The 12,432-nt window shown below is 38.4% G+C and overlaps 1 protein-coding gene across 1 annotated transcript in view; it reads left to right on the top strand.

The window, feature by feature from the left end:
* Nucleotides 1–12,432, top strand: part of Sbf (SET domain binding factor) — an 851,001-nt gene that overhangs the window by 514,811 nt on the left and 323,758 nt on the right. The window contains exon 23 of the mRNA XM_067143032.2: nt 9,104–9,344. Coding sequence (XP_066999133.1) covers nt 9,104–9,344 — 241 coding nt within the window. The remainder of the gene's footprint in view (nt 1–9,103; nt 9,345–12,432) is intronic.

Here is a 12,432-nt window from a genome sequence, read left to right on the forward strand (position 1 = left end):
GGACCACTGAATGCATTTTTTTGTACAGTATGCATTTTTTTTTTTTAGTTCTTTGCCTTGTTGCGGACCACTGAATGCATTTTTTGTACAGTACGCATTGTTTTAGTTCTTTGTCTTCACGCTAACACCAAATATTAGCTTTAGTTAGGCCTATGCCGTATTTTCTTGCGGCTGCACAATTATTCTACATTTCCGAATGTTTAATAAACATTCATAATATTGACTAGAACCCATTGAAAATTTGCCGGCAATACCTTTTCCACGTATCTTTACAATACGACAGTCCATTACGAAAATATTCTTGCTGTCTATAAACCTTAATTTTACTAAGCGTCAAGTACAATAGACGCGTTATGACTCTGTCACAGAGTAGCCATGGCTTTTCTAAGAATTTGAAGGGTCGCATGTTTTGATGCCATTCTGCAGATTTGAGAAACACACAGGCACTGTACAACCGGTTTCCGAAGCGAAGCGAAAACAAGTTATTTAATTCCTCTCCTCAAACGAGGAGCTCAACTAAGGAGCTCTTCGCCCTTGTAGAGGAAAGAAGTGGTGGAGAAGTTATAATCTAGGGGGGGTGTGTCGTACAATCCAGAGGGGGAAAAGAGTGAATGAATCTGGCATAAGGGTACCGTCACAACAAGCCGGGACCCAGGGCGAAGCCCCCAAAGCACCCCGCGCAGGTAAACCCCTACGAACAGCAGGGGAAGAGGGGACAATTGACTTTATTTAAGACTGATGTAGCTCGGGCGCGCATTACAAAAAGTGACATTGATTTACAGATATGTACATAAGCGTATTACATAAATGGTGCTGGTAGAAATTGGGTGTAAGGTCGAGGGTAGTATTGTGAGAGAAGGTAGGAAAGGGTGGCGGTAATGTTGGTAATGGAAGTGGCAAGAAGGCGGAGAAGGTCTAGGGTCGGGAGGGGCGGTATGAAGAAGTTAGGTTGTGGAGTGGGTAGGGGGAACACTTGCGGTGGTGGCGTGGGTGGCGGGGCGGGCGGTGGACTACGAGAAGAGGTAAGAGGAGGGGAACATTCGGGGCGGGGTGGGGAGCGAGAAAGCTCCACTCGATATGTTCGCCCGCGAAAACGGACGCCGGTGGTGAGTAATTGGTCGACGTCGGCTGCAGAGGAGAATTTGAGATGAACCATGAAGGTCGGGCCGTTGGAGTTGAAGATGTGTAGCGCTCAACGGGCAGGGACGCCTGCGAAGTTCAGTTTAGCCAGGATGTCTTGCTCTGTGAAGGCGGGGTCCAGGCCACAGATGACACAGCTCGGTGACGAAATCCGGTGGTGAGCTGGTATGGAGGAGTCTTCAGTGTTGGGGGAGAGTGGCGGAGCTGCGACGGTGGCATCGGTGAAGTGGGCAGGGGGCGGCTGGGAACTAGCAGGTAGGGAGATAACGGGTGCAGACATGATAGAAGAGGGGTGACTGGATGTAACAGTGCAGGTGGAAGTAGACGGAGCAGGATGGACAGAAGTGGTGACGGTGGTGGTGGTGGTGGTAGTAGTAGTAGTAAACGTGGGTGAGGAGTGAGTAACGGTGGGAGGGATGGTAGGAGTGATGGGGAAGTCAGGAAGGGAAATCATTTGCCGTAGTAGATGCTCCGGAGTAGGGACCACAGCATAGTCAGCATCATAGAGACGTATAATGTTTTTGATGATGCCTATCGGTGGGCCTGGAAAGCGGAAGAAGGCGACGACGTCTGGAGAAGATTGTCCTGATAAGCCATCCTGGAGGCGAAGAACCGCTTCAACAAAGGGAAGTGATGCCGAAGGTAATCGATCACATGCAGTATCATTGCTGGGGTGCATAAATATCGGTAACGGAAAAAATCGCGCGCGCTTAATAGCTCGTAATAACGGATGCGCCAGTGATAGGGTTACATGTTATAATTCTCATGTTAGGTCCGTATTGAAATGTACGTAAATGCAAAGTATGTTACAAGTGTTTATTTATATATCCACCTATTCAATACAAAGATCTTTTTAGAAATTAAATATTATTATAAAATGTTAAGGGACATGTTTCGCCCATATTAACGGCATCATCAGCCTCAAATTCAAACCTGTATGGTGAAAAATCAGGATCCTGATTGCTCTTACAAGCCATAAAAAGAGGATATCATTATAGGTGTCAGTCTAAACATACAACATATTAGAATGTCCTTGGCTAAAATTGCAGTATCAAGCTGCATGTCATAAGTTCACATGAATATACTTTCCGGAGCGTTGAAAAACTTGTTGGGGTAGGGCAGTAAACAGCTCAGAAAAAGAAATGGAACTTTTAGGTAAAGGTTTAAAACACAATTGGCCTAGTACACAAAAAGTAAACGATGTTATCACCACCATAGCAGAAGTCGAGACGAATATTTCAAAACTTCCTCTTGAATTACAAAATGACACTAGATACGACATAAAAAAGAAACTTCCAACACTAATTGAAGGTTTAAATAAAGACGCTATTCTCAATCATTCAAAATTAATTAAAGAGGTAAAAAACAAAGTAAAAGATAACAACATAATAGTAACTAAAGCCGATAAAGGAGGGACTACTGTTTTATTAGATAAGAAAGATTACATTGAAAAAACAGAAGAATTTTTCACAAATGAAACTTACACAATAGTCAATAAAGACTCCACAATAAGAATCCAACGAAATTTAAAAACACTATTAAAGAATTCCACATTTTTACTAAATGAACAAGAACAGCAAAAACTAATCCTTATGAACCCTAAAACCCCCACAGCCAGAGCATTGCCTAAATTACATAAGACCGAGCTCGACAGCTGCAGTCGCTTAAGTGCGGCCAGTATCCAGTATTCGGGAGATAGTAGGTTCGAACCCCACTGTCGGCAGCCCTGAAAATGGTTTTCCATGGTTTCCCATTTTCACACCAGGCAAATGCTGGGGCTGTACCTTAATTAAGGCCACGGTCGCTTCCTTCCCACTCCTAGCCCTTTCCTGTTCCATCGTCGCCGTAAGACCTATCTGTGTCGGTGCGACGTAAAACTGGGGAAAAAAAAAAAAAAAAGAAATTACGTAAGAAAAACACACCCATATGCCCAATCATCAACTGTAGAATTAGTCCGACATATAAAACCTCAAAATATATCCACTATTTTCTAAAAAGACATTACAGGTTCAACAATAAATCCCCCTTTAAAAATTCAATAGACTTCTGCGAAATTTTAAAAAAATTCAGCTTACTACCAAAACACATTATGTGCTCTTTTGACATTACTAATATGTATTCTAATGTACCAACAAAGGAAACTGTAAATATTATCAAAGACAACCTCGCAAAACACAGCAACCTCAGCAAGCTTGAGTTAGAAGAATTCATAAAAATCCTAAATTTTGTGCTAAAAAACAACTATTTCACCTTTAATGGTAAAATTTACCACCATGATGGCCTAGCTATTGGTGATCCCTTATCAGGCATCTTAGCTGACATCTATTTAGATTCTTTAGAACATCATAAAATAATAAATAAAATAAAAGGCCTTAGCTTATGGCTTAGGTATGTAGACGACACATTCGTAATAATAAATAAAGATCTCAATAACAGTACCAATATTTTAAATTATTTAAACAACCTAGACCAAAATATTAAATTCATCAAGGAAGATGAAGTCAGTGGATCCTTAAATTTCCTAGATCTCACAGTAACTCATATTAATGGCAACTTCGATTTTAAAATTTACAGAAAACCTACTCACACCCCATTAACAATTAAAAATACTTCTTTACATCCTAACTCCCATAAATTGGCCATATTTAACAGTTTAATTTACAGAGCTTTAAAAATCCCTCTAACACCCAAGAACCTTCAAACAGAACTAAATTATATAAAGGATTTAGCAAAAATCAATGGATATAAACCTTAAATGATTAACCGTTTAATAAATAAGGTCAAATTCAAATTAACAACAAACCTCATCCCTGACAAGCCCAAAAAATCCAAATTCGTTACCTTCACCTACAACAATCCAAACGTTCACCAGATCTTGAACCCAATAAAAAACAAAAATACCAGTATAGCTTTTAGAACAACAAACACTAACCAAAAATTATTTTTTAATCACAACACAGTCAATTCAAGCAAAAACATTTACTCAGGATCAGGCATATACAGGCTCACATGCACGCAATGCAACGCCTCTTATATTGGTCAAACAGGCCGGAGTTTTCAGACTAGGTACTTAGAACACTATAATGCCATTAAGCACAATACATTTTCAGCAATGAGCTCCCATATGAAAGAAACAGGACATCACTTCACAACAACAGAAAGAGACCTCACAATTATTAAAAGAGTAGACAAAGGAAAGTTGATGAATGAACTTGAAACCATCTATATATTTTTGGACCAACACTACAACTAAAATCTAAACCTCAATGATTTAATTGAAGTCAAGAATCCATTATACGAAAGTTTACCCAAATTATTGCAAACTCTAAATTCAAAACATAACTACATTCTTAAAAATCTTAAGTTAACATCTTCTAGAACCTCCACTACTTTAACTAACTTGACTCCCTTCATGCCCGCCCCCACAATTCTCCCGCAACCCAACACGACTCCCTCCCTGTCCGACCATGTAAATCTCTCGCAACCAACAACACATAAACTTAACGCTCCGCCTACCCCCTCCCCTCAACCACACCCTCCTCCGCCAATCTCACATCGATACAATACCAGAAGTACAAGTGTCAGTCATTCAACGCTACCATAGCAACTGCTTTAACAGTCAAAGAAATAAATGAACCTACACATAACGTTATTTTTTTTTAACTAACCTTTCCATAACTGATTCACATCTTCACAGACGAAAGGGTAAGTGTTTTTATACATTTTCCATGTTTTACCTTTCTTTAAACCCACATTCTCTTCAAAAATACCTTCCTAAGCATTCACTCTCCTCTTGTTACAGACTTCACACCAAAGAGCTCTATCAACGTTGATAAAGCTTCGACTTTCGTCCTTCAAATAAGATAAATACATCTATAGACAACCGAATGCTTTTTCCTTGCTCCCACAATTACGTAAGGAAGACTGTTATCATAACACATTCGACTTTCACTCCTTCAGCCAGTTAAATAGACTATAGGCAGCCATTTAAGAGATCTGTTGTCTTATCACAACATACGATATTGACATCTGTAACAGTGTATCAGCTTTGCTTTTTCTTATCGTCTTCAAGGAGGCACATTTCTGTTTCATTATAAAGACTGAGCTGTTTACTGCCCTACCCCAACAAGTTTTTCAACGCTCCGGAAAGTATATTCATGTGAACTTATGACATGCAGCTTGATACTGCAATTTTAGCCAAGGACATTCTAATATGTTGTATGTTTAGACTGACACCTATAATGATATCCTCTTTTTATGGCTTGTAAGAGCAATCAGGATCCTGATTTTTCACCATACAGGTTTGAATTTGAGGCTGATGATGCCGTTAATATGGGCGAAACATGTCCCTTAACATTTTATAATAATATTTAATTTCTAAAAAGATCTCTTTGTATTGAATAGGTGGATATATAAATAAACACTTGTAACATACTTTGTATTTAGTGATAGGGTTTTCGCTGTAACGAAGGACGATACACGGTTTAATATAGGAATTTTGAAGGGACAGAAAAAAGTCGTCGCTATGACGGAGTTCTCGTTATATGCCATACTCGCTATAGCGGACTTCTACTGTAATTGAATCTAAGAAGTGTGTTAAACCTAAGAAGAAGAAAAAAAAATACAGACGGAAACTAACAATAAGTGCTTATAGTGAGGTTGCGGACCTCTTCGTCTAAACATTTTGCAGTTCGATAAAATTCAAAAACCAGGATGAAATCACTGTGTTGAAAATTCACGACTGACAGTCTGTCTTTGCAGAGTCACCATCATCATGAATGGCTAGGAGGGGAGTGAAAAAAAACTTGAGAATCCAAGTTTGAGAGGAGACAATATGCCAGGTGAAAAACAGATAGATCTTTCCATGGGTTCACCAGCTTCAGGGATCTTTGCGGGTATTTACATCGATCATTTAGAACATTCTCATATCATTGGTAAGATTAATGGCATTCAACACTGGACATGCTATGTAGATGGCACATTTGTTATTTTAGACTCCCGTGTTACTAACAGCAATACAGTACTTGAATTACTCAACTCCATTGACCCACATATAAAATACACCATAGAGTCAGAAAAATAATGCCCTTAATAAATTAATTATGTAATTATGCACAACTGCAACAACACTTTATCCTTTAATATATACAGGAAACCCACCCACACCAACAGTACCATCCAACAAACTTCCGTGCACCCAGACATACATAAGAAAGCAGCTTACAATAGGATGGTACTCACAGCATTAACTGTTCCTTTATCTCGCAAGAATTATAAAAAAAAAAAGAAATTAACACTATTTACAATATTGCAGAACAGAACGGTTTCAGTAGAACCTTCATCAGCAGAATCATCAATAGATATAAGAGCAGGCCCAGGACTACCCTAGAAAAAGATTCTGCTCCTAAAGAGAAGTTTTCCACTTTCACTTCCTATAATAGTAGCATTTACCAAATTTCTAATATCTTCAAAAATGCAACATTAAAATAGCGTTTAGAACCTCCCACACCAACTCCAAACTCATTTTCAATCCACACACTGTCAGCAATAACAATAATAATCTTAATAATAGATACTTGAACTCCAGAGTTTACAAATTAGAATGCCAGTCCTGTAATTCCAGTTATGTAGGTCAAACAGACCACAATTTTGTCATAAGATATACCAAACATCGCAATGCTCTCAAGTTGGAGGGTTTTTCAGGTATGGGTGAACATCATAAAGCATTCAGCCACGAATACACATCAATTGATAGAGATCTTAAGATCTTGCATTATTAGCAAAAAGGCACCTTGCTCAACATTCTCGAGAGCATCCACATTGATTTAGATCAGTTTATGAACCCCTCTCACAATTTAAATGAAATCAATGAAAAAAAAGAACATTCTACTTGAAACATTATTCCATATATTTGTCAGAACTTCTATAATAAAAATAAACCCCGCCTCCATCTCTCCTACTCACCACCACTCCCCCCTTCCCCACCCCACCCTCTCCCCCTCAGCCCTGCACCCCCTCCTTCTCCCTCCACTCCTCCCATCCTCGCAAACACAGCTGAGCCAACAATAGACATGATAATAAGAACGGGACCGTTAACTTTGAAAAGGCCAGGGCGTTTTGAGAGGACAACCACCTATTAAGTACCGTAGGTTCAAAGTCTCTTCATACTCATTTTACACTTTTTACTAATCAGCCCAAGTTTCTCACACAACCTCATTTTTTTCCATTACAGATTGGAACTTCATTGAGTGTTTCCACTATGTATTTAAGGATAAACAAATTCAAACACCGTCCTAAAACCACGTTAACAAAAGACAAACCAAAGCCACTGCATTTTCCACGTTTACTTTAACAAGATGCTTATAAAATAACCAACGTTCTTAAAAAACACAACATGAACATTTATTTTAGAACCAATAACAGAAATCTTGATATATTACAGAACTCTAAATCATTAAATAAATCTAATGCTTTTTCTAAATCTGGAGTATACAGATTCAAATGTAACTACTGCAGCGCCTCATACATTGGACAGACTGGATGTAACTTTAATATCGGATACTCCGAACATATCAGTGCCATTAAATACAACAGATTCTCTGCAATAGGACATAAAAAATACTTAAAATTATTAACAAAGGCCCCCTTTTAAACACAACTGAAAATTGTTTTATTCACCTTGACCAATACTTCAACCCTAAATTCAATTCAAACGACATTTCTGAAAAACCCAATATTCTATTCGACTTCCTAATTCTTCTCAAAAATACTAAATTTCTAAACCCGAATTCAATTTTCCATGACTTACACAGTTCCTACCCACATTTTCTACCTCCAATAACCCATCCACCTAACCCACCCTGAACTATTCCTCCTTTACCTCCCTATCCTATCCTTTCCTATCTTCTAAAATTACCTACTGTGTCAGCTGATTGCTCAGTATATTTCAGTGAAGCAGGGTGCTAGCCTTTCTTTTACATAGAGTAAGAATTCTTCACTCTTATGGCTTACCAGCCCATGTTGAATTGAGTAGTTGTAACTGTCTGAGCACAAGGAGGACCATGATTCAGAATATTTCTGAGCAGCCCTCTTTTATTCCATGGCAGCTGACATCCCAATTCACAGGACTAGTTATCAGGCTATTTTTTATGGCTCTGTAACTAGGGCTTGACTACAGATATCTAAATGATGAATCACAAATATTAGAAAATATTTTACCAAATTCCAACTTACAGATAATAGGAAAGTTGCCCTTTGCTGTAGATTTTACTTTTAAGCATATGAAAGACTTTCATTCCTTTCACTAGTATATACAGTCCAATTTGTAAACATTGAACAATTTTTCTCTATCTTAGGCCCCATTCTCAAACAAAAAATTAAATGTAAATATAACGTAAACATAAAAACTAGATGCTGTGTAATATGATGGAAACGTTCACAATGGATTGCGTAAACATAGAATTAAATGTTCAATTAAAAGTTTACAAAGAAGCTTGCAAGGTCTAAGCTTCTATGCTTAAGTTTATGTGGAGTGTAAAAAATAAGCCATTCAGAACACACTGCTGTTCAGATATTTATAGTCACACAGTGGCATCATTGGACGAAAGAGCTAGTTGCAATTTATCAGATTCACCTCTGCTTTCATGACAAGAAAACTCTATCATACGAAGATGCAGTGTTGAAAGCTAACATACAGATATCAATTTTACATTAATTAAATTGTGAAGGAAAGTAAAAAGAAATTGGTTTATGTCAGTGTATGTACCGGTACATTACCAGTTTTGCTCTGACCACAGGCAGACATTTTAAATCAGCTGTAGAGTATAAATCTTCACCTGTTCTGTTTTCTCATTGGCAAATTCTTACTTTCACGTTCATTATGAATGCCTACTTCTCAATAATTTTATGTGTTTAATTTTTATGTTGCTTGCAAGATATATTGATATTTGTTCTTCATTTTCAGCTGTCTCTACCTCAGAATCTACATCCTCTGTAGAGCAGGAGCGGTATCTTTCAGCACTAGTTGCAGCAACCCCATTAGCTGTATTACGCCAGGGCTCTGCTTGGGGAATGTCAGATAGTAGTCTTAGTATAGACTCACTCCTACTAGCAGCAGAGGACCACACCCAGGGCACCAGTGGTACACTAACTCCCGAAGTCTCACGACGGGCAAACCCTTTCAACAAAGCCATGGGCACTCTTAGGTAATGTATTGCTTGTAGTATAACAGTCTCCCATAATTTATTTCTTCAAAAGTGTTGGCATAATTTGTGGTGTGCCGTCAAACGGGATGATTTCGGACGGTTTTGAGGTTATTTTCATCTTAACTCATGAAGGGAATCTTAAACTGTAGTGTTTATCATCCTAGTAATGAGGAACATATCCAATTAATGCAATACCGTACAAACAACAAATATACGCCAACGCAGGTTTTCCTGAGAAAACAAAAAGTAGTGTCCGAATTCACTCCATACTTCGGGGTGATTTCGGACGCACATGCATTTTAAACCGCTGTCCGAAGTTTCAAACCGTATTAGGTGATTTCGGACATGAATAGTCCTCTATTTCAATTCTTCTTTCTTTTCGCTTTAGTTTTGTGATATTTAAAGTGTTCTGAGGGTATCCAGAATATGGTTAGCTGGTTAAAATCATTGTAATGATAAATGTAATGTGTTACTGAACGATCTTTTTTTCTGACAAGTTAAATGTAAAGTTTTCTGGTCTAAATTGAAATATTAATAGTTATAAACTGCACAGAGATCCTACTGAGAAATCTTAATCATTTTTCTTGCAAACAATACAAATTTCAGAGCAAAAAAAGGTCGATACAATGAACATGTAGTTGGCACGGCCTATAAATCTAAAATATGTTTTCTTTGAATATAAACATTCCTCTATTCTCAATTTGGACTGGAAGTATTTTCGAAATTTGTTCCTTAGCTATTGCATACTCAGCAGGGATGTTAGGGAACACAAACACCTTTCTGCTGTTTTATATGGGCGCAAGTATTTGACATCCACATCCCTTTATTTCAGGCCAGGCCAAACTACTGCCTGTATGCTATTTGTTCCTCAACTTGTATTTATAACCTGCAACAAGGAAAGCCTCTTCTTGCAACACCAGAACGTCATTACATTCATTGTATGTTTCATCGCATTCATTTTCACTGCTGCTCACAGCGCCATCACTTGTTTCTGTACTGCTTTAATCTCGGCAGAAGTCACGGCCAAAAATCGACTTCCCAGCAATAACATTTTTTTGCGGAGTCGGAGGGAAGTAGCAGGTCGTGTTGGGTTGGAGCATGGCCGGAGGGTGACGAGCTTCCTTGAGCATTTCCTTCTTCCTCATTTAGAATGGGGTGTCTTCCCATTTTTTGGATTACATTCCGCACTTTATTTTGTAGCGTGGACCAAGGCATACCATAGAAATCAAATGCTTTCCTATAAGACAACTTGCCACTTTTAATATCACGTACGGCTTTTTCTAATTTTGGTTCGTAATTACTCCTCGAAGCAGCTCCTTTCTGCCTCTTATAATTTCTAGGCATTGTCCGAAATCACCCAGACTGCTTTCAATTTTCAGTAAAATGTGCGTATAACACTTTTTCACCAAATCACACCAAAATTCCACAGCAATCGTTCATAAACACTTCAGTCAGTTGATCTCACTAAGAACCATAGTTATAATGCATTCCTTCTGGCAGCGACAATCGAAAGTATCCACTTAATGATAATGCATGAACTTTCAACAATGCCAGTGTACACGGGAAATTTTCCAATGTATGAAGTCGATTCGTAATAAAAAGCACAGAACACGGGAAACAACCTTGAGGTCAAACTAAAACGCGCACGGAAGTGCAAAGCACCGGCGGCTCGTTGCTATGCGACAAAATACGACGAATCTACCATGCTGTCCGAAACCACCTCTGTGTCCAAAATCGCCCCGTTTGACGCTACTTCTTTATATCTAAACAAGAGTGCACCTTCACTCTTTATTCTTGGTCTGTTGGTATATGAACACTATCCTAGTGATTTTGGGTATTTATCAAGATTCCTCCAACCTACCAAATACTCTCTTCACCCTGATGTTCCACATATTCTGGCAGGTTATGCTTCAAAATAATTTTCCAAAGCAAATCCGGCCTGTTAAGAGGTACTATAACTATTTTGTCTGATCTTTATTGTTTTAATTATTTACAGGAGACTGAAAACCTTTTACATAATTTGTTCTCCTTTGAGCACAATAGTAAGTTGTTAACTGTTTTGTGACAGGGTATACATTTTCTGAAAAACCAGGAAAAACACAGAGAAATGACTTGGCATGTGAAAGTTAAGCTTTCAATTTAAGACAGGGCACGAGTGGAATGATCGAGTGAGACTGATGTGTAGACGTGACGTAACACGACACAAATCCTACGCAGGGAGTAGTACTTCGAGAGAGATATAGAGATGGATAGAGTGAGCGCACATGGCAGTGAAGGAGAGTGAATGATAAAGATAGATATACTTTCGCTAACTGCTTGAATATGGCACTAAATGAGGCGTGTGATGTATCTAGTATTGTATTAGTTTGAGTGTGGTGTAGCTTACAATTTACTCTTACCAATAATGTAATGCCAGGTCTTTGCTTGATAGTAAAATTAAATCTTCGTAGATATTAGCTCTCCCCCATTGATTTATAATTGCCCTGTTCTCATTAAACCAAAAATAAAATAAGAGAGAGGAGAAATAGTGAAATAAATAAATAAACAAATAAATAAATAAATAAATAGTCTGTCCTCCAGTGAGGGTGGCCATTCAGATCTGGAATGCAGTCAAGGTTACAACTTCATTGGAGTTTAAATACAATCAGAAAGTGGAAATTTAGTTGTTAATGCTGGTATCTTCTTTTTTCCAGGGGTAATGGGGGAGGAATTTTGATCTTGTTCTCAGGTATAGAAATGGATGATTTGTAGATAGTCCCTCAGTGTCTGTATTACTATTTTTTCTATTTTACCAAAGGAAACGTTCAAATTTTGTAGTAAGCTTGATGTCTGACTAGGGAGGGTGCCTCTTGCTCCAAATAGCAGGCTTCTGACAATCCACTGATCGATAGGTATTTTATATTTTGCTGACAGGTAAGGCAAGCACGGAACATAAATAGGTTGCTTTTCTAGGTCCACATCCCGAGCTTGATTTGAGCCTCTTTCAAAGCAAATGGTGGGATCTAAGACCATCAGTTCCTTTCTGTTGACGGCTGTGATGTCAGCCCTCTGATTAGAGTCATTGGCAGAGATGCAGTGAACCTCATCG

This window comes from Anabrus simplex, chromosome 3, assembly GCF_040414725.1.
Source record: "Anabrus simplex isolate iqAnaSimp1 chromosome 3, ASM4041472v1, whole genome shotgun sequence".
In the NCBI taxonomy this organism is placed as follows: domain Eukaryota; kingdom Metazoa; phylum Arthropoda; class Insecta; order Orthoptera; family Tettigoniidae; genus Anabrus; species Anabrus simplex.